General features: G+C 42.9%; 1 protein-coding gene across 1 annotated transcript in view; it reads right to left on the reverse strand.

Moving 5' to 3' along the window:
- The window catches only part of LOC137789469 (glutamate receptor ionotropic, NMDA 2C-like), a 45202-nt gene extending 34646 nt beyond the window's left edge, over positions 1–10556 (reverse strand). Inside the window, exons 1-4 of the mRNA XM_068583096.1 lie at positions 9738–10556; positions 9130–9253; positions 2094–2463; positions 1103–1201 (exon numbers count right to left, since the gene is read on the reverse strand). Of these exons, the coding sequence (XP_068439197.1) occupies positions 1103–1201; positions 2094–2447 (453 nt within the window). The 5' untranslated portion in view covers positions 2448–2463; positions 9130–9253; positions 9738–10556. The remainder of the gene's footprint in view (positions 1–1102; positions 1202–2093; positions 2464–9129; positions 9254–9737) is intronic.
- Between the last annotated feature and the right edge of the window lie 10356 nt (positions 10557–20912).

A 20912-nucleotide genomic window follows, 5' to 3' on the forward strand; every position in this document is an offset into this window, starting at 1 on the left:
TCCTGCGCCGCCACCAAAACACAGCAAATCAATCACCCTCCTGCAGCTACAACTCCTCCTGTTTAATACCCATCCATGACGTGACATCTGCAGATACCTTTTGATTAACAGGAAGCTGATAAATACAACATGCTAAGGTTTACAAAACGTTGCCGGGGGGGGGTGAGATCCAGGCAGCTACCACTTTCTATTCGTCCTGGATGCTTCTTGTGGTGGATAGGTGTCGGAATGCATCTGTGTGTGTGTGTGTGTGTGTGTGTGTGTGTGGGTGTGTGTGTGTGTGTGCGCGCTCTAGTATGTGAGGGTGTTCATTTGCATGTGTCTTCCTATGTGTGAGAGTTGGCTCTATAAATACAAGGTGTTGATGATGGAAGTTGAGCAATTAAAGGGAGGAAGGCTGAGACGGGCTGAACGCATGGAGCGCGAGAGGAAGGAGGGATGAAGCCATTTTGCAACTGAAAAGTCGAGAGGAAAAAGTACAGATGAATCTGCCTGGTGTCATCAATCTCCTTTTTACAATCTAACTACACAGCTCACTGCTCTCCATCTCCATTCATCAAGGCGATACATGTTAAATCATAGCAGGAAAAACCTGCTGCTCTTCAAGAGCGCCGGGATGATTTATCGAGGCGTAGATCGCCGGTAGCGTTCGTCTCCGCCCCCCCCTCGCAAAGTTTTTCTTCCCACAACTCAGACCTTTTCCCCCAGACGGGGATTAGTAGAGCTGATGAGGGTCGATGGCTGCAGTCATCGCTGATAATTCACCGCTCTGTATTGCTCATATCCAAATATTTGCATGCAGCGAGTTGCCTGCCAAAGTAGGTTTCACCGCTCTGACCTACTTAAGTTGTTTTAAGCAGAATGACGGCGGTATAGAAGAGCTCTGACTGAAACCGGCTGCTGCTGCTGCTGCTGCTGACAGTGTTCACATGACAGGTTGTTGTTCATCTTATTACTCAAATCTGTTGTTCTTGCTTCTTAAATCGTACTGTTTGTGTCAAGTGTTACATCAACACCACTTTGTGTGCGTCATGTGGCATAGTAAGAAGGCAGATTACTCCAGCGCTGCTTCCAAAGACGGGCTCATTATTTTTGACAGTACCTTGTATGGTATGACAACTGCAGAGCCGCCACTGATGCCCACGATTGGCAGAGCTGTCTGAGTGGAGAGGAAGTCCAGGATCTGTGCCACTTCTGCCACCTGAAGGCAAAACAGACAGATTCAGTGTTTGCAGGAGAGTGGACTTTTCTTCTTTTTTTTTTTTTTTACAACACTATTTTGATCAGGTTGTACAGTCGAGGTCCTTGAGGTCAGATTCAATTCTCTCAAACTTGAGTCATTGCCATGTTGGAACAACGAGAGTCACGGGTCAAAAGCAAAATGCCACTCAAGCCTGAAAGTTAATTTCAGGTATTTTGAAGCTTTGGATCATTTCACAAAATCCAATTTGATCTTTTTAATCTAAATTTTTTAAGACAACAGGGAAAATAAATCCCTAAAGGAAACCTGCAGAGTTTGTTTGTTTTTTTACCACAACAAGGTTTTTTTATGAGTGAGCCCCACTTTTGTTTGTTTGTGTGCTCATGCATGTTGACGTAAAACATTAAGAAACGCGACCAACAAAGGTAGTGAGGAAGAAAACTCTGGTTCATAAAACTCTGAAAATAAGTAAAGTGCATTTGTAGTAGAAGCATTGCTTTTTGAAGAGTTCAACAGTGCTCTTTAACAAGTAATTTCCCATTTAAGTAAACATTTTCATAGTGAAACTTGTAATGCTCTACTCCTAGAGAGTAAGAGCTTTGCATAGGGGACTATTTACATTTTGCCTTTACGATTTCATGTCACTTCTTCTCCCTTTCCAAAGAAAAACTAAACCGACACCATAATTTAATTTGACCAAAGATGTAAAAGCTTGGCATCTCTGCTTTGCGACCCACTTTGTGATTCAAGCCAAGAGGACGGGTGCTCTTTCACATCAAAATGTTGTCTTGAACAGCTTTAGGAAAATCAAATTGTCGGTGATTGAGCACCGCAACTCTGCAGAGGACGTTTTGATCAGAAAACCCCGCAAAATGCAGAAAATCCCGCTCACCTGAGCGTCGGCCCCAGAGCCCACGTCGTCCTCGAACACGACGCCGTGGAGCTTCTCCATGGCCATGGTGTCGCAGAGGCGCGTCAGCAGGTCTCGGGGGTTGGTGTCGTTGACCAGCACGGTCACCGGGCTCACCACGATGGGCAAGTCCACAAAGTTTTCCCCGCTGAGGCGACCTCTGACCTCATTCTGGTAGCTGGAGCCGCTGAACACCACGGCCACGTTGATGGACGGGTGAAGGAGGAGCGGCCGGGCCTGCAGGGGCAGCGGGGAGAAGAGGAGGAGGAAGAGGAGGAGGAAGAGGAAGAGGGGAGGCCAAGGAGAGGGAGGAGGATGTCCCCTGGGAACGGCCATGTTGGCAGCCTACTGCCTGGAGAGGAGGGGTAGAATGAGGACGAGAGAGGACGAGATCGAAAGGGAAAGAGAGCAACAGTCAAACATAAAAGCTGCTCTACTTTTATGATGTTTTTGACATAATTCATCATAATCCGTCTGTAAATAGTCATCCTTTATTTCTCTGGTCTGTCTCTCTCTCTCTGACCCTTTTGTATGACAGTATTAGCCCTGTATTAAGACTCTTGTATCATAGAGGAAACTGTGTGTATGTGTAGGTGTGTGTGTGTGTGTGTGTGTGTGTGTGTGTGTGTGTGTGTGTAGGTGTGTGTGTGTGTGTGTGTAGGTGTGTGTGACACAGTGTATGCAAGTATGCATGCATGTAATCCTCCGTAATCCAACCCCCAGTGTCGTGACTGTAATCACCTCTCCATCTCTGATTCAGCACACACACACAAACACACACGCACGCGCGCACACACACACACACACACACACACACACACACACACACACACACACACACGCACACACACAGATTGCTAGCAGGATGCCAAAACTGTCACACAGGTCCTCGACCCTCATCACTGGGATTACGTTACTTTAAATTACTTTAACCGGCCTCGCTCCACGTGGGGTGATGTCATCGGCCTTCCCCAAAAGAAACACAACAGATGAAAAGAAGCTTCGACAATTACTGCGCTTCGAATCTGTAAACTTCTTTGCTGGTGCAAATGTAAAACTCCAAAAGCAATCGTATAACTATTTACATCATGGCAATTTCAACACAAGTTTATGGTGAATGCACCGGTGTCACCAGTAGATTACATATATGAGTTAGTTACATTTACCTTCAGCGTAAATAATTGTAGAAGGCGTGCAATGCAGAGACCATTATCGACGCAAATGTCTGCCTCATTTTCGTTAACCAGCTATGGAGAAAATCACTTCAATCAAATGTTAGCTGTTTGCCGATGTTTCCTCATTGAATCAAGACCTTTGAAGCTTTGATAAGTGCAGGTGGGCTTTTTTAAAACAAATAAAGATCTCCACATACACACAAATATCTGTTGGTGGGGGGTTTTATTGACAGCGTCGGCCTCATCTGTGGCCATCAGAGATACCCTGATAATTAACAACACCACCCAGCTTTGATTCAAAGCTCTTTTCAAAGCGACCCCGGGTTAAATACATTCCACTTCCCTTCATTGTTCAAGCTCCCCGGCATATCAATCATCATTCATCTTAATAAGGTTTTCAGCTCCTGGGCTTTAAGTGCCCTCAGAATGAAATATCTAGTTTGAACCTCAGTCCGTTCCTGTTATTAGATGCTACTGCTACGTTAACCTGGAGTCAATAAAGGGTTATGCCTGAAATGATGGATGCAGAGCTGCCTTTATTCAGGAGCACTTCACAGATCTGTGTGTTTTAACGCTGTTCTCATACACTGTATAAAGAGAAACCAGCGGAGAGTAATATACTGTAATGAATACACATCCCGCAAAATCAATTTGTATGAAATCCATGAACCAGGAAGTATAAAGAGCGAGAACCAAAGAAAGAGTAAAGTTTACTTTAAAAAGACTGTATGGGTGTACGAAGAAGAAGACACAGAAAAGGTGTAATCCTTTCATAACATATATTAAAAACGGCTGTACGTGGATACATTGCAATGCTTTTGTGTCCTGCTTTGTTCAACACATCCTTTTGTAGAAGTTTTCTTGAAGATATCCGGGTTCATGTTGTTGCACACGTTCTTTTTCTAAAAGTGAATAAAAAAAAAGTGAATATTGAGCAGTGTCATCTGCGTATAAAGACATTTCAGCTGTAGTATATATATATATATAGATATATATATATATACTCCAGATATATATATACTCTCTCGCTCTTTTCCACTCTGGTTGTATGGAGCCTGAGTCCAGGCCATCAACATTATTTTGGGGGAAACGATGAAGGGGTTCTCTGCCATTTTTGTTGTTATTTATGTTTTCTCCTGTTTTGTGGCTAGACAGGAAGGTCAGTATTGTTGTGTTTTGTTGCTATAATAGGCAAGAAAGGCTTTCTAGGTAGAGTAAGGGGATTTTGTTTGTGGTTTTGGCTTTGAGAGCTTGATGCCTGTTGCTTCCATTTTAGTTGATGTGCCTTTTTGTTAAATAAATTATATTTATTGCCGCTTAAATATCTCACAGGCCTTATTGTTTCCCTTCCTTGTTCCACCTTTGCCAAAGCTATTGCTCCTATAAATGTGTGTTACGCCTGTGTACCCCTAGGCACCCCAGGCGGGCCGTAACAACATGATTATTTATTAGAGGGCACACGTGAAAACCACATCTCAAAACCTGAAATATGACTTATGCAGATTCTCGGGGGAGTTCATGCAGATTTTACATGCCGCAAAATACTGTTTTACTTGTGTTCTCTTGTCTCTCGGACTCACTAATATCATCTAATTTGTCTCCAATGAATCATCATATCTTGATGTGAGCAGCCGTTTACCCACCCACCCACGGGTGCTGCGTGGAGAATAAAAACAAACAAACCCCCCACGAAGCAAAACTAAAAAAAGGAACATATTCTGTGCGGCATGCATGACACAAACAGCATCTACTTGTATTTTGAATAATTTGTGGAATAGAAGAAAACAAATGTACCTCAAGTATCAACCTTTATGCTGCAGAAAAACAAGGTAACACATATAATCCTCGTCCCACTCTTTTATTTACCAACCGCCGTGCACATAGCTAATTTTAAAACCTGGGAGGGACTTAGTGAGATTAATATTGTAGACCGACACAACTTGATACCCTTGGGGTTGTGATGTGTTGTAGCTTAACATAATTAAAGGGTGTGGATCAGAATAGTTCATATTCTGAAGAACATTTTCCACCGAGCTGCAAATATACAAATTGCATTGTGTGTCTTCTACCTGGAGGAAAAACACTAAGATTGTGTGTTGATTTACGTCTGTGGCTTCTGCATGAATGTGTTTAAAAGCACACTCTTAAGTGCTGCAATGTCACAAATGAAGTATAAAATGTTAATTAAAATAATGTTGTACATTTTTCAGTATTTTTTTATCTATTGAAAACAGCACAACACAATAGCAACACATTTCATGGGTTCATACAAACGCAAAGGAAAGATGATTAGATTATTATACAGAAGATTAGCAGTGTGTGTGTGTGTGTGTGTGTGTGTGTGTGTGTGTGTGTGTGTGTGTGTGTGTCTCCAGATTAGCAGCAATATAACAGAGTGTGATTACAACACAACAATGCAGGACCTCAGTGTGCAGCTGAATTAAAAATCGCACACGAACACGACAACAGCAATCAGCTGTTTGTCTTCTTATCTTTTTAACTGATTATATTTAAATTAAATAAATGACAGACAACTGACTGGCAGCCAGAGAGACAGACACACACAGCAAAACACAAGACTCCGTATTATCAAAAACTGTGTAATCCTAGAATCCTGTAGCGTTTGTGCACTTACGTTTTCCAAAAATGACATTCATGTGTGCTGAGTGAGTAAGTGAGTGAGTGAGTGAGTGCCATGGTGCATGCACAGGTTTTCTATTAATATTCATATTATTCTTCTTATCTCTCACTGGGACCCACGTCAGACTGTACGTGTATGCGTCTGCCTTCATGTCCAAATTCATCCTACAACGTCCTGTTAATGAAAACTAATCATCCAGCTGTGGCGATACATTTTAAAAGAAAAGCATAACACACACAAAAAAGAGGAACCTGTGACCCCTCAGCCGTCATCATCCACCTGCAGTATCTGTCCTACATTACTGCCGGGCTCTATCGCCATCATATTGGTTTCAGCTCTGAGGATGATTTATGCATGATTTATTGAATGATTGAAGAAGAAAAAGAAGAGGAATAACAGTTGATATCCAAGCCTCTTGGCCTCTGAGGATGGATCAAATAAAACGTTCTAAAAATGCAAAATTATTCCTCCAATAAACTGTTAAACCGCGCCGCTCATGCAACATGCAACAGGCCTTGATTTAGCTCATGAGCCAAAAAGAGGTTGGTAGTATGAACACGAGCTCGTGCTTGTCAAGAAGCCGATAAATGTGTCTCGCTGTAAGGGGGGGAATAGAATAACAATGATTGTTCCTTGTACAATCTTGGAATAAACAATATGATTTAAATGATGAGGTTGAACGTGTTGGACCGCACGCTGTGCTGATGATTTACCTGTTAAAGTACCGCATATCTGCTCAGAAACACAGTATAGAGAACATTCAGCCTTTTAACTAAGCCGGGTTGTGATGGAGTCCCTATAATGAGCCCGGGGGGTGAGGAGGAAATGAGCAGAGAGGATCTAGTTGATGGGATGAACCTCATCACCAGAGAATTATCAACATGTCTGCCTTGAACTTAGGTTCTTTTTTTAAGTTTCATACAGCACCTTCATAGCTGATTTGATTACATTAATTAGGGAGCTTGAATAAGTGGGCTAGTATTTGTGAAGTAGACGTCCTTCCTGTCATCAACATATTGCAGCGCTGGGCTCTGACAGCTGCATGAAACATCCAGATTCTCCAGAACTTCATTTATGCAGACTCGAGATCAGTCCAAGAAATCTTAAACTTTTTCGGCAGCAACGACTTACTTTCCTGATACTGAGACTTCTTACTTTAAGGGTACAGTGTGTAGCATTTAAGGGTGATCTATTGGCAGGATATAGTATTATTAAATGTGTTTTCTTGAGTATATAGTCACCTGAAATAAAAAAAATGTAATTTCGCTACTTTAGTATTAGCCAGTAGATGCCACGAGACTCTACACCCCAGATCTGTAATGCTGGATTTTATCAGTGGATTGTATGACTTTGTTCAGCTCTGACAACAGGAAGAAGTACTCAGATGTGTTAATAAGGTAAAGGTAGCAATGTTCAAGCATCAACATCGACTAAAAGTAGTCATTATGCAGAATGACTCGTTAATTGTTCGTTTCCCTCAGTTACCACAACAGGAAAAGATCACTGTCTTGTGATTGTGGGCGAGTGGTTGCCACATTTTTACGAATGAACTTCAATAAATAATATAAACACACTTTGGTTTTAATACAACTCCACTCGCTGCCATCACTCTTCCCCGAAGTCATCATTAAAACAGTTTCATTAAGAGTTATGTGGATGACGGAGAGCGAGCCAGAGAGAGAGCGACGCCGTCAACGTCAACCAGCTCAACTGCTCCGACCTGCTTTTCCTCTTTTTTTTTATCCCTCCATCTCTCCCCCTTATGGATGGATTGTGGAAGACAATTTGATTTGTGCGTGCAGCAGTAACAGGTCCATGTCCATCTGCACACATGCCCAACACACACACACACACACACACACACACACACACACACACACACATAAACACATAAAACTAATAAACCTCCCACATACAAATGAAGCTCCCAATAGCAATAGCCCCAGAGCTTATTATGAAAACCATCACATAACGTCTGCCACATATACATTCATCATAATTAGGGGCTTTAACTGCTCACATTGCCCCCTCCCATCTCTCTGTGGGCTCCTGCTCTCACACATAAAGATCTGACAGCTTTACAGGAAATCGTTGCAAGCCGGACGTAGCAGCCAAGATGAGTGACGTTGACGGGACGGGGGCATTGCTGGATCGGCTTGGCCCCCTGCCAATCAAACGTAAAGCAATCTCAGCGACACCCAGTCCGCTGGCACACTTGCCGAAACATACATGTACTGATGCATAAAACGCATTCATGCACACACATATTCCCGATCGGTTTCAATGGCTCCCACACTTTTTTTTTTATTCATGCATGGGGCCCTTCAACATGAATCTCAGGACACTCAGGTGTGCATGAGTTGTGAACAGCTAACATGTTTAGTTTGTTTTCAGAAGCTTTGCAGCAGTCTAGAGGTACAAGGAGACAAAGAATTTGACAAAAGAAAGAAAAAATCAATACAATTTTGCACAAGATAAATGAGTCTATTATGCCTTATTATCCTGAGGCCCTTTTCATTTATCTTGTGACTGTTTGAGGGGCCCCGAACCGCACGTTGGTGTCTGCTACTGTGACCATTGCAGGAAAAAAAATAACTGTGGTGCACGATGCCCCGACATGAAGCACGTAAACTGGAGCAGAAAGCTTCCCTCAGTAATGGAGAGAGATGACGGCTTCTACATGCAGCTCAGGGGACGAATCAATGAGCATTACCAGATAACTGATACGACAGTAAAACACTGCAACTGAAACATCTATAATCCATAAGTCATGTTGAGTGAGCGTGCAGGTATGAGAGGATTGAGCACACACACACACACACACACACGCTTACACACACTCCAAACAAGCAGCTAACTGCCAAACCTCAGAGTGAAAAATGCTAATATGTCCTCTTACAGTAGTTCCTGTTATAGTAACAACTGGCTGTTCTGTTTCTGTCAGCAGCAGATGGGAGCTTTCTCTCGAGGAAACTCTTCACTTATGAAAACTGAAAGTATCACTGCACTCACGCTGCGCTCCTCTGCTCATATTCCCCCTGAGCTTCTTGTTCTTCCATCTATCAATTCTGTCTGTTGCTGCATCTCACACTTATATAAATAAACTACCAATTCACACTGGATCCGATTAAGTGACAGAATAGGAGTGTGAGGGTGTGTGACGGTGTGTGAGAGTGTGTGTACATGTGTGTGACAGACTTACCTGTGCTTTCTGCTGTCATCCAACTTGAACTCCTTCTGCTCCATCCTTCCCTGCTCTCCTCCGAATGTCTTTCTCCCTATTTCTGTATCCTTTTCACCTGGTTTTCACCTGCCGTTCTCGGCACCTGTAGGAGTACGCATTTAGACCAAGCCTCTGCGTGAGAGTGAGCGTTGTGTGTGTGAGCTATCAGCGACTGTATGCATACATGTGTGCGTGTGTGTGAGTGTGTGTGTGTGTGTGTGTGTGTGTGTGTGTGTGTTTGGCAGCTTTGGATGTCTGCACACTCCCCTGGAGGACTTCACAACGTGACAGCGAGCGTATGTGATTTCTCCTCTCCCTCCCTCTCTTCCCCCCCTCCAAAAATCTCTCTTCTCTAACTCCTTCGCTTTCTCTCACTTTTCTCGTTCTCTGTGCGTGTCAGCGGTGTACAAGTGGCCATGATGAAGGTGGAGACAGGACAGGAAAGTGAGGGAGGAGGAGCAGGAGGGCGACGGAAGACGAGAAGTGCGGGAGCCCTGGAGAAGAGCAGCCAGCCAGTGTGTGTGTGTGTGTGTGTGTGTGTGTGTGTGTGTGTGTGTGTGTGTGTGTGCATATGTGCATAAACCCACTGTGTTTAGTTCCCTGTCTGTATCCCTCAGGCTCCCTGCCGGTCGGATGAGGAGAGGAGCGAAAGGGGGGGAGGAAGAGTGATAAAATGCCTCTTCAGCGGAGGAGCACAAACGCCGGTAACACTTCAGCAGCAGCGGCGGTGACGCTTCCCCGCCATCTCCTCCTTTCTCCCCCTCTCCACCTCCTCTGTCTCCTTTTCCCTCTCCCTGCTCAGGGGCAAGAGGCACGGCAGATCCATGGGAAGTTAAAAAAAAAAAAAAAAACAACCTCGCAGACAGTAGATAAGGAAGGGTCCTGCGCACGCCGTCACATGTTTGGAGCAAAAGTTTGTCCCTCCTCCCGGTCCAGTTTTTCAGCCCCCCCGAGGTGATGATACTCCGCAGCTAAGGGATCCCCCCCTCCAGGTGAGGATGTGTCTTCTCAGGTCCTGCGTGCTCCAAAAGGATGAGGGGAGGACAAGATTAGGGTTTTCTGAACCCCCCCCGGTCCTCTTCCCCATATGGATGCGAGGTGATCCAGATGTTGGTGGATGGTGGGAGCGTCGGGAAGGCGGAGAGAACAGCGGGACAGATGGCAGGTCTGCGGGGTTGGGCCGGCTGTGCACTAGCAGGTCCTCATCCTGTTGCACTGATTTGTTTTTGGTTTTTTCTTCTCTTTTCCACCACAGTTTCTCTCTCTCTCTCTCCCTCACCGTTGCGCCGCCGCTCGTCTGCCGGTGCTGTCACACCAGTAATCCTGCTTTCCATTTCCTCTTTAACTCCATCTTTTCTTTATCTCTTGCTATCTCCTCTCACTCCATCACAGGAGGGGCTGCATGTGAGTCCTGATAATAATGGTGTGAGGATTTAGCCTTCCTCTCCTCCCTCTCGCTCACTTCAGAGCAACCCCTCCTCCTCCTCTCCCAGCCCACTTTTGCTCCCGTTTTTTTTCTTTCTTTCTGTATTATTCACCTTCATCCTGTCACGTATACCCTGCCTTCTTTTCCTTAAATCACCTCACTGTATATTGCTCTGCAGTTTCTGTTCGCTATCTTTGCCTTTTCCCCTCTTTCCCATAATCATCAACAGGTCTAGAATGAATCCCATTATAAAGCATTGTTTTTCCAGTCTGGACCCCTCGGGCTCTGCGTATTGTTTATCAGTATGAATACATTTCTACAGTCAATAGAGCAACACACATCTCATTTCCTTTATTGACAAAAAGCACACAAAGCCAGTTGCTTGATAAAAAGACAAAAGCAAATATTCAAACGGTCTCGGCGTAACAATTTGAGAGGCCCGTTTATGGGGAATCACCACATTTTCCCCATGAAATTCAGCTTACTCATCATCAGGGAGCGCTCTTCATCACCCGCTCCATTGACTCCTCGATGCAATCATGGCACTTTTAAATTCACGTCATGTTCAGTCTCCACACACACACGTAATAAATGATGCTTTTCATTTGCATGGGAGACATTTGTAAAACTTTAATGTGGCGTAAAAACATGCTTTAAATATTGAAAGTCATATACAAATGTAAATGTTTTTGGGACATAACTTTCTGAAATAAAGTGATGTCCAGAAATTAGCTCTGAAAAGCTGTTAAGGTAACTTTTGAATTAAAGAGATGAGTTTGTGTCAAGTCTATTTAAATGTTCATATTCTGAATGTATGATGATGTATTAATTAAGCTACTTACAAAGTGTTTTCTAAGCTACTCAAATAAACTGGTGATCCTTTGTCCCCTGGAAACTGAGCTCATTTGCTTGTTTGATCTATTTGGAGCTTTTTTTTCAAAGACTCTATAGAGAAAAGTTGAACTTGAAAACATCACATCTCTCTTGGATTATCGACAGGGCAAACACACGAGCCAGTAAAACCTGAGAGGCAAAGCAAATACAGCAATGCACCTGCGAGGGACCCGTACAGAGAGACAACACAACTAGTGTTGATTGGAACCGTGTTGACATGCATAGAAGTGTGTGTCTGTGTGCTGCAAACACCAAATTAACGCTGAGTTTGCGAAAGAGATAGAAAACTGTCCGCTTGTCCCTCACTTTTTCCCCCTCATGACAGTTATTTTGTGGAGGAGAGACAAACTATTTCTCTTTTCTCTCCTCCCCTCTTTCACTCACATTGTCTAAAATGTGTTATAGTTTTAAAACAACGCTGTCTATTGCAGGTTTGCATCACTCCTAATAAAAGCTGTTTTTCTTCTTCTTTTTTACCCACTTGGCAGCTCGGTCAGGTGACAGGCTTTTTTAACACAGCGCTATAAATACAGACGAGTGTTAAAATAGAGTTTTTGAGATGTGAGACGCGCGACCGAGGCGTCTATATCTGTATTGGATGTGTGTAGTAGATACAGTGACACCTCTGATGAATGGAAACAGACAATAGAGGACAGATGTTTTCAAAAGGATTGTCTTCCTCTGTGCAGCTTAGACAGTGTGCAAACCCGCTGGCAGAGAACATATGTCCTCCGGCCAGCAGCCCGATCAGATCCACAGATTAACTCGGATTGATTCAGAGAGAAAGAGAATTACGTCTACTGGGAAAAGTTTGCAGGAAAAAATTGAATTATATAATTATACAACAAGGGAGGATTTATGTTGTGTATATGTCTTGTGTGATGTGCATTTGTTGAGCATCAAAAGTGTGTGCTGACACGACATTGGTTTCTTTTGACATCAAATCCTCTGTGTGAACATCTGCAGCTCGACAGTATCTGAGGTTGTCATGTGTAGAAATATACTTTACAGGACATTTACAGTTTCAAAGAACACATTAATCGTTGGAGGTAATTTTTCCACACAAAATGTTGGATTGTTAGTCAAACAAGAGAGAGACAAATTGAAGAAGTCATCTTGGGATCTGGGAAAATGCGATTGTCGTTTTTCACTATTTTATGACATTTTGAGACTTTCTCCCAGGAAAAACAATAGCATGCAAAAAACGACCTCTTGTGGCTGTAGACATTATGATTCTCAAACTAACAAAATATCAGATTATGACATGAGATCCCAGTGTTTGTGTGTTCTGCACTCACATAAAGCAAGTCATATCTGTGCCTTCACCAAACACTAACTATCACAGTGTCATGTCAGAAAACTTGTACTTTCGGAACAGGGATTTGTAAAAGTTGGCCATCAGATGAGTAAAAAATGTTTTTTTGTTAAACAAATATACATAATAAGTCATCAATGAATCAGAAAAATCATCAACAGATTGTATCATCACAAAAATGAACGTTACCCCTCTTGTGAAAAACAATCTGGCAAAGGCTTCAGCACCACGGACAGCGCTTCACATTGTGGCCGGTCAAAGGACTTCAGGCGCGACAATTTTCCTCGAGGTCTTGGCATGTTTGGTGAATCATCCTCCGAGTTGACAATTCTGTTATTGTGCCAGAGGTCGAGCTATTTTTATGCCTCTGCGTGTGGACGGTCATGGTGCAATGCTGGCCGTACGTCCCCCATGCCACGCGTCTTGCAGAACCACCCGGAAAGAATTTCTTTGAAATTTTGGCACAAATGTCCACCTGGACGCAAAGATGAAGCGCTTAGAGTTTAGAGGTCAACGGTCGAGGTCAACCGAGCGTCTGTCTCTTCCTGTGATATCCTAGGAAGGTCTCATTTTAATGTGCCGCACACGTCCACTTGAATGTGGAGGTCAAAGGTCACTGTGACCTCACAAAATATGTTGTTTTTTTGGCCAAAACTTGAGAATGTGAACGCTAATTATGACAATTTGATGCAAATGTTCACAATGAGTGGAAGTAAACTGCAACATGTCCGGTTGCAACACTTCTCTATTGCACACTTTACCATATGGGGCTCCATTTAAAGCAACACATTTATTTATTTTTTTAGCTTTTGCAATTTACGCAAAGAGAAGCTCATATCGTGAGAATAGTGTCAATCTTCTCATCTTATACTTTTTAATACAGTAAAAAAGGTGATTTACTTTCCCTTTCTCACTGCCACACATGTGCCTTTTTGTTTATTGTGTGTCGTATTTGTGTCAGAAAACAAGGTTCACATTGAAAATGTTATGTTTTAAGTTGCCTGTCCGACTGGGTGACATGTTTCCATGCTGGAGTCGATAATTTCCTGTGACTTCTGCAGAGTCATTCGTCCCAGGACTGAAGGAAGGAAGATTATAACCTTTCACACTGAAGACAAAAGCACAATGTTAGTGGGTGTTTTGTTTTGTTGTCCTGGAGGAAAACTCGCGACCAGGGAGTGAACATGTCTGCTATCATCACTCTCCAGTCCCCGTCCGTGTCGACGGGGACTGATGATGTCAGATGCCCAACGTTACTGAAGCACAGAGAAAGTAAAAATGACGACGTAACAATTGTGTTCAAACCTCAAGCGAGGAAGCGAAAGAAGCAGTTTTTCACAATAAAAGTGTGCAGCTGCTGTGAAAGAGCGCAAAGTTGGTTATCGCACAACATGCCGAACCAACACACAAATTAAAGAAGACACATTATCTTTAGGTAAAACAAAATTCTACTTTTTAAAGATGACTTTTCCAGACTGGTAAGGGAATATTTTAATACCCCGACTGCCTACAGCCGGGCTCCTCTTGGGCTTTGAACTGCAGGAGCTCTTAAACTGACAAGACAATCAGTAAGGATAGATAATGATACAGATAATGTCCATTTAGGAGTTAGATAAAAGCCCCATAAGGAAAGGAATGGTCTTGATGGACTGTAGGGAGTTTGAATTGTCTGTGATGAAGATAGAAACGTAGAAGGCCTTCTGAAGTGCAGCCTAAGAATGAAACCGTGATTTCAGAGATGTTCTCCAGCGAAAAGAAACTGAACTGCCGTCTCGACCGGACAAATAAAAGACGGCTTTGTATCTAACTGAGGCTCAGTGAATTATTAAGAGTCTTGTCCTTCCTGGCTTGAAGCCGCGTCGTCCACATAACAATTAGAAACAACGGCATGCTTACAAATGATCACGCTGACAAATGATGTGCCCGAAAGGAAGAATGCAAATCCTAAATGTGAGCTCCGCGGAACAGAGACGTGTGAAGGAAGCAAGAGAGGACGAAGTGTTTCTAAAACTCGGACTCTTTCTCGCAGGAACACGTTTCCTCTACAAGTCAAGGCCTTTTTGGGGTCGTGGGATTCAGCTGTGTCGAAGGCAGAACTACCATCTAGCATTAAAATGTGTGAACAACAAGCAGAAGGACATGAGATGAACCGCAGAGTCGAGGATTGACAGAACAAAAGACCCCTTTGACTTCATGCGCTCGTCATTCAGCAAAGTATTGTCATTGTGATTATCTCAACTGGAACTTTACTATGTTGGACATCTATTTATTGTCTGTCAGTCCAGGAAGATTGATCCCTTCTCAGGTGCTGTTTCGGAGGTTTCTTCTTTCTTTTTCCTCCCGTTAAAGTTTTTTTGGGGGCGAGTTTATCTTTATCCGACTCCAGGGTCTGAGGACAAAGGATGGAGTATCGCTGTAAAGATTGTAAAATGTGTGATTTGTGAGTGCTCCTCAGCGCCTGACACCAACGCTCATTTATTTAGTCTGTGTGTGTGTGACGGGGCATTAAAAGGAGGGCAACAGACGTGGAATAACATGCGAGATAGTCCATCATTATATACAGTCACATGACTCGATAGTCTCGTGAGTCGTCAGTCAACTTATGGACAACCACACTCTTGCCCTAAAACTTAACTTCCTGTGAAGACGGACGTTTTTCTTAAAAGACGCTACGCATGTAATGAGCATATTTTGACACGGCGTCACTGATGCGTGCCGAGTTTGAAACTTCCTTAAATGACACCGCCAGTTGTTAGTTGACGAGCGACAATGTTCCTTTAACTTGTATCGCCTGACTTGCTGAAACAATGCAAGTGAAATTAGCAGGCAGCAGGAAGCCAAAACTAATAAAAACACATTTGATTCAATAAATTAGATAAAGAGCATCTGCATCAAATGTATAATTCCAGTATTTTCAGCATCAGGTCAATTATAAATGTGTGTGAATACTGCATTAGCAGATGGTTCAATCTTAAAGTGAGGTAAACGGTGATGTTCCTGGCTGTCTGGGACACAATCAGACATGGCGCTGTGTGTGTGTGTGTGTGTGTGTGTGTGTGTGTGTGTGTGTGTGTGTGTGTGTGTGTGTGTGTGTGTGTGCACTGACGAGTAGATGTTTAAACAGGCAATCATCACTCAATGAGTAAACAGCTCTGAAGATTGGACTAATGTGTGTGTTACTGTGGAGGTGAATGCTAAGCGAGGACACAAAGAGAGAGAGAGAGAGAGAGAGAGAGAGAGAGAGAGAGAGAGAGAGAGAGAGAGAGAGAGAGGGAGGAAGAAAAGACAAGGGAAGAAGACAGAAGGGAGAGTAAACAAACTCCATCAGCTCATGTTAGAAAGCAGCCACCGGGGCTGAATGAAGATTTGCGATTAGCCCACATTTGTGTTATTTTTATCAGCCAATGCAGCTCTTTGATCACGGCCATGTGTCGGAAACGGAGGAGTCATCTGGGGGGACGTTTTACCCCGAGTGTGGGTTAAAATACCGACCGCTCGGAGCCTCACCGGCTGATCTCACGCACCTTTCAGCACTCGGTCAGCTTGCCTGTCTGCGTCTTCATCTCCATCCCCTCCTCCTCCTCCACCTTACCCTCCACCCCTTTCTTTCTTTCTTAAGACAGACTTTGAAAGCAAAAAATAGCTGGAGAGCAGAAAGACATGAGACGTGTCAGATCCATAAATAAATTGGGTCTTTGTGCACCTTGTTTGAGACTGGCTGACATTTTAAAGCCTGCCAGGTATTAATACCATCTCTCACGAGACAAAGATTGTACGCGTGGGCGTGCATAAATGTGTGTGTGCATGTTTGTACAATGCATGTGCATGCTTGTGCATATTTTTGTGCCTAGTGTGTGTGTGTGTATGTGTGTGTGTGCGTGTGTGCGTGTGACGGAGAGAGAAAGTAGTTGTTTTGGTTTGTTATTCTTGTGTAACCTCACCCTCTAGCATAGCTGATGGAGATTTTACTGTTTTATTCTGGCTGAAATCCCCTTGACATGGTCATGAGCAAATTGCCTCTCTCTCTCTCTCTCTCTCTCTCTCTCTCTCTCTCTCTCTCTCTCTCTCTCTCTCTCTCTCTTTCAAACAAATTGAAAAAGCTTTATTGGCACACTTGTTCAAGTTAAATTAATGTCAAAACTAAGCACATATTAATAAATTACAGTTTTACACAGGAAATCAAACTAGATAATCAGAAGTTAACACATTTTAACACTTTAAACACACACTCTTTCTCAAATCAGCCAAAGTAACACACGTTGTCATGTTATTTTATGTTTTATGCCTGAATATTCCTCAATATCGCTTTAAAATGACGAATGAGGTTTACATGTCTCTGTCCTCAGGACACTGAGATGCTATCACACAGGTGTAAGTGGTCTTCACAGGGTTGGCCATGCGGATGGCTGGTTTATGGCTGAGTTGACTCAGCAGAGTGCGGCTCAGATAACAATCGGAGGTCTGCAGGTATACGGAGGGAGGGAAGAAGCTTTTAGAGGGAGGTCGAGAAGGTGTGAGGAAGGCTAAAGGCTAAAACAGAGGGGGGGAGAGTGAGGGATGTGAAGAGGTGGACATAAAAGATGACCTAAATATAGCTGAAGTTTCAAGGTCACCGCTCCTCTTCCTCTTCATTGCCGCTGGTTGATTTACCAAGGTCGGGGGGGGTCACCGGTAATTATCTGCTCTTGTCAAAAGTAGGAGGCACAGCGAGACACCAGTTCACCTGTGATTCTGATTGAGGTCCGGGGAACATGCGCGCGCTCACACACCCACACATACACACACATACACTCACACACATGCATGCATGTATAGGGAAACAGCAGCAGGCGAATGTGCGGCGTTTCATTAGGCCTCTGATTTGGTCATTCATCATGTCACAGCGAGGTCACACATGGCGGCCGACACATGTTTACGTCTGAGGAGATTTTAAGTGTGTGTGCACCTGCTGGGGTGTGTGTGTGTGTGTGTGTGTGTGTGTGTGTGTGTGTGTGTGTGTGTGTGTGTGTGTGTGTGTGTATTTTTGTTGGCTTGAAAGGGTGCTTTGTTTTCCTGTTGGTCCAGTTTCCCATTCAGGTCGGACAAAGAGGAAGTGGCTCCACAATTGTTCGACTTAAATCAAAGAAAGGGCAGAGGATTCATTTTCTTCTCCCTTCTAAAGTCAAATTAAATGATACGTTTGAGCTAAATGTGTGTACGTCTACAGTCAAAACAGTCTGGTATGTTTTGTAGGAGTTGGTAGAGCCTAAAGAAAAGTAAATATTGGACTTTAACATTCATCAGGTTGCCTTAAACACAACTCCAATGGGATGATAGTGTTGCTCTGTCTTCTAGATGCATTAATGAGGTCACACATTAGGTTTAGCATCTTATTAATAATAATATATTGGTATCATTGCAGCTTTAAGCATATTGTGTTCTAAAGTTGACCTTGTGAGCTCTCTTTGAAGGCAGCGTTAAACAAACTCAGTGGATAGAGCGCGTAGTACTTCACCCACAAGGTTGGTGGTTTGATTCATGTTGAAGTGTCCTTGAGCGAGACAGTGAACCTCAGGTTACTCCCCGAGTGCTTTCCAGCAGCCCACTGCTCCTAAATTTAGAGTTAAATGCAGAGGTCAAATTGTATGTATGTAGCTGTGTGTGTGTGTGTGTGTGTGTGTGTGTGTGTGTGTGTGTGTGTGTGTGTGTGTGTGTGTGTGTGTGTGTGTGTGTGTGTGTGTGTGTAGACATACACATCTAACCAGTAAGTCAGCTTGTGTGTCTTCAGAGTGAGATGAGAAGTCTGATTCCACCCTCCCAAGCGTTCCCCTCAAAACAGGTGGTGATTAGCTTAGCTTAGCATAAAGACAGGAGGCAGGTGGAAACATTGAGCTGAGCTAAGTGCTTACAAATGCCTCTTAAGTTTTTTTATAATTTTATAAATTTTTTTTAAAGTTTAAATTATAATGCTGGACAGCGTTTCTGTGTCCAAACGTGACAAAAAAAAGTAACACATTGTTTATTTGAGAGCGTTATGGGTGCTGGAAGGCGTGCTACGCTATTGCCGAAGCTCATAGACTCATACTCAATTAATAACACCAAGACAACCAGAATGTGTTCAATCTTTGAGTACATGACATGAGGTTGTTTTTGAAACCCTGTCCCTTTTTGCCCATGCATGCAGTCCAATAATTCCTTGCAAAAGTAACCAGGAAATGAAAGAGGCAGAGGCGGAAAACATCTACAAATCAAACTGTGACAGAAAAACAGAGACTTCTGAACAAACAACAACATTAAAGCCATGCATGCTCATTCAGGTGCAACACCAAGCACCAAGGGCTTCATTAAAAGATGCTTCCACACACAAATGTATTTTAATATATGCACACCTCCAGTGAATGCTAAACGGCGTGCATAAATTCTCTTCCTCTTGGTAAGCTAATGTATGAATGGACTGTGTGTGCATGTCCCTGTGTGGGTGTTGTGAGCTAGCGATCTGCTCAAAGACTCAAACACACACACAGATCAAAGCTCCGGCCTCAGTTCAGAAACCTCATTGACAGAAACGATGTTGACAACAAGCAAACATGCTCAGTTGTATGAACTATGCACAAATATCTGCATTGACATCAGATTGTGGCGATGTGCAGTCCTCTAACATCATTTTAACCTTGTGTATCAAGTGCACATTGCACCTGTTTCTGTCCAGCCTCTGCTTCATATAATGTCCCATAATCCAAATAATGACGAGGAAAAACTATAAAAAGAATTTTATAAAGTTATGATGCGACGTAAATGCAGATTGTGTCTTTTAATTTCTCAGGTTTCAGTGAGCTATTGCATTTGAAGCTTAGATTCTTATCCACCAGAGTGAGTTTATTATGTAAAAGGGACCTTGATCCTATTGTCTTTGCTTTATTGCCACCTAGTGGTCAATTACTGCCATCACCACGTACTGACACTGGAGAGGAACGTTATTATACATTACAGTAGCTATTTCAGTTGAATTAAAGATCCTTTAAAGAGTCAGTCTACCCAATTTACATGAGTTGGTTATTCATTAATCAAGCAATGTGTGATCAGTTTAACAAGCTCATTAAAAGTGTCCCAACTCCAGCCTACAAACTGATCCTGTATGAGAAAAGTGACAAAATCTAGCATACTGATGATATTTGATTTCAGTCCTTTTGCAATGTAAAATGTAAAAGGTGGTCCGAAGACAACCCGGACAACCAAAACAAATATTAACTCTTCAGGGGAAAAAAACTGTTGCTTTCTCTTTGTGGACTTTAATTATCTTTGGCACCAATCACCCTAAATACAAACAGCAATCTATTCTAGAGTAATCGACACATCATATTGTTTATCAAGCACTTCAACTGTACATAAACACATCTACATTGCGACAGAGCTTGTGTGAGCTGAGTTATTTGTCTTTTAGAGATCCTGGTTCCTGGTTGGTTGGAGCTGGAGGCCATCAAGGACTTGGCAGCAGCTGGCCTCTGTTTCCAGCCTATAAGCCCCGCCCCATCCTGTCAGTCCATCTGATGCTTTTCCCCTGTGGCACCACCGTGTGCTATGTTCAACTTTTGAGTTGTTGTGTATTCACCAAACGGCTGAACTCATACGTTGTGTGTTGAATAAAACTCCTTTCTTTTAGTTAATCCCTCACGTGTGCTCACCTTGTCTGCTGTAGTATGTGTGATGTTGGTTGTTTTATTTGTTTTCTAAGATGTATTTCAATTTGTTCTGGCTCTGAAAAGTTCCTTTTTTGTGCGTATTTCATTGTCGGAGGATACTGTGCATCAACACCACACAAAACGACCGTATTTAGTTTGCATATTCTCTGCTTTGAGTACAGTTTTTGCAGATGTAACTGTGAACAGTTTTCTTTGGAACTACTTTCTATAAAATAAATAGTCCCTCTATAAACAGCTGGATGAACAGGACTGTTTCCAGAAAGAGACGCATACATTACATTGCCCTTTATTGTTTAGTGGGAGAGGCAAATAAAACCAAAACTATCTTCATGTCCAGATCAGTGAGAACATGTTTGTACTATAATTTGGGTGAAATCGCCCTTTAAGTGAACATGCAGCATCCAATTAAGAAGGTGAACTTTTTGTTTTTCTTAAGACAGTCATTTAT

Source organism: Clinocottus analis, unplaced genomic scaffold, assembly GCF_023055335.1.
Source record: "Clinocottus analis isolate CAN_PGR_092001 unplaced genomic scaffold, fCliAna1.0.p SCAF_19, whole genome shotgun sequence".
Lineage (NCBI taxonomy): Eukaryota > Metazoa > Chordata > Actinopteri > Perciformes > Cottidae > Clinocottus > Clinocottus analis.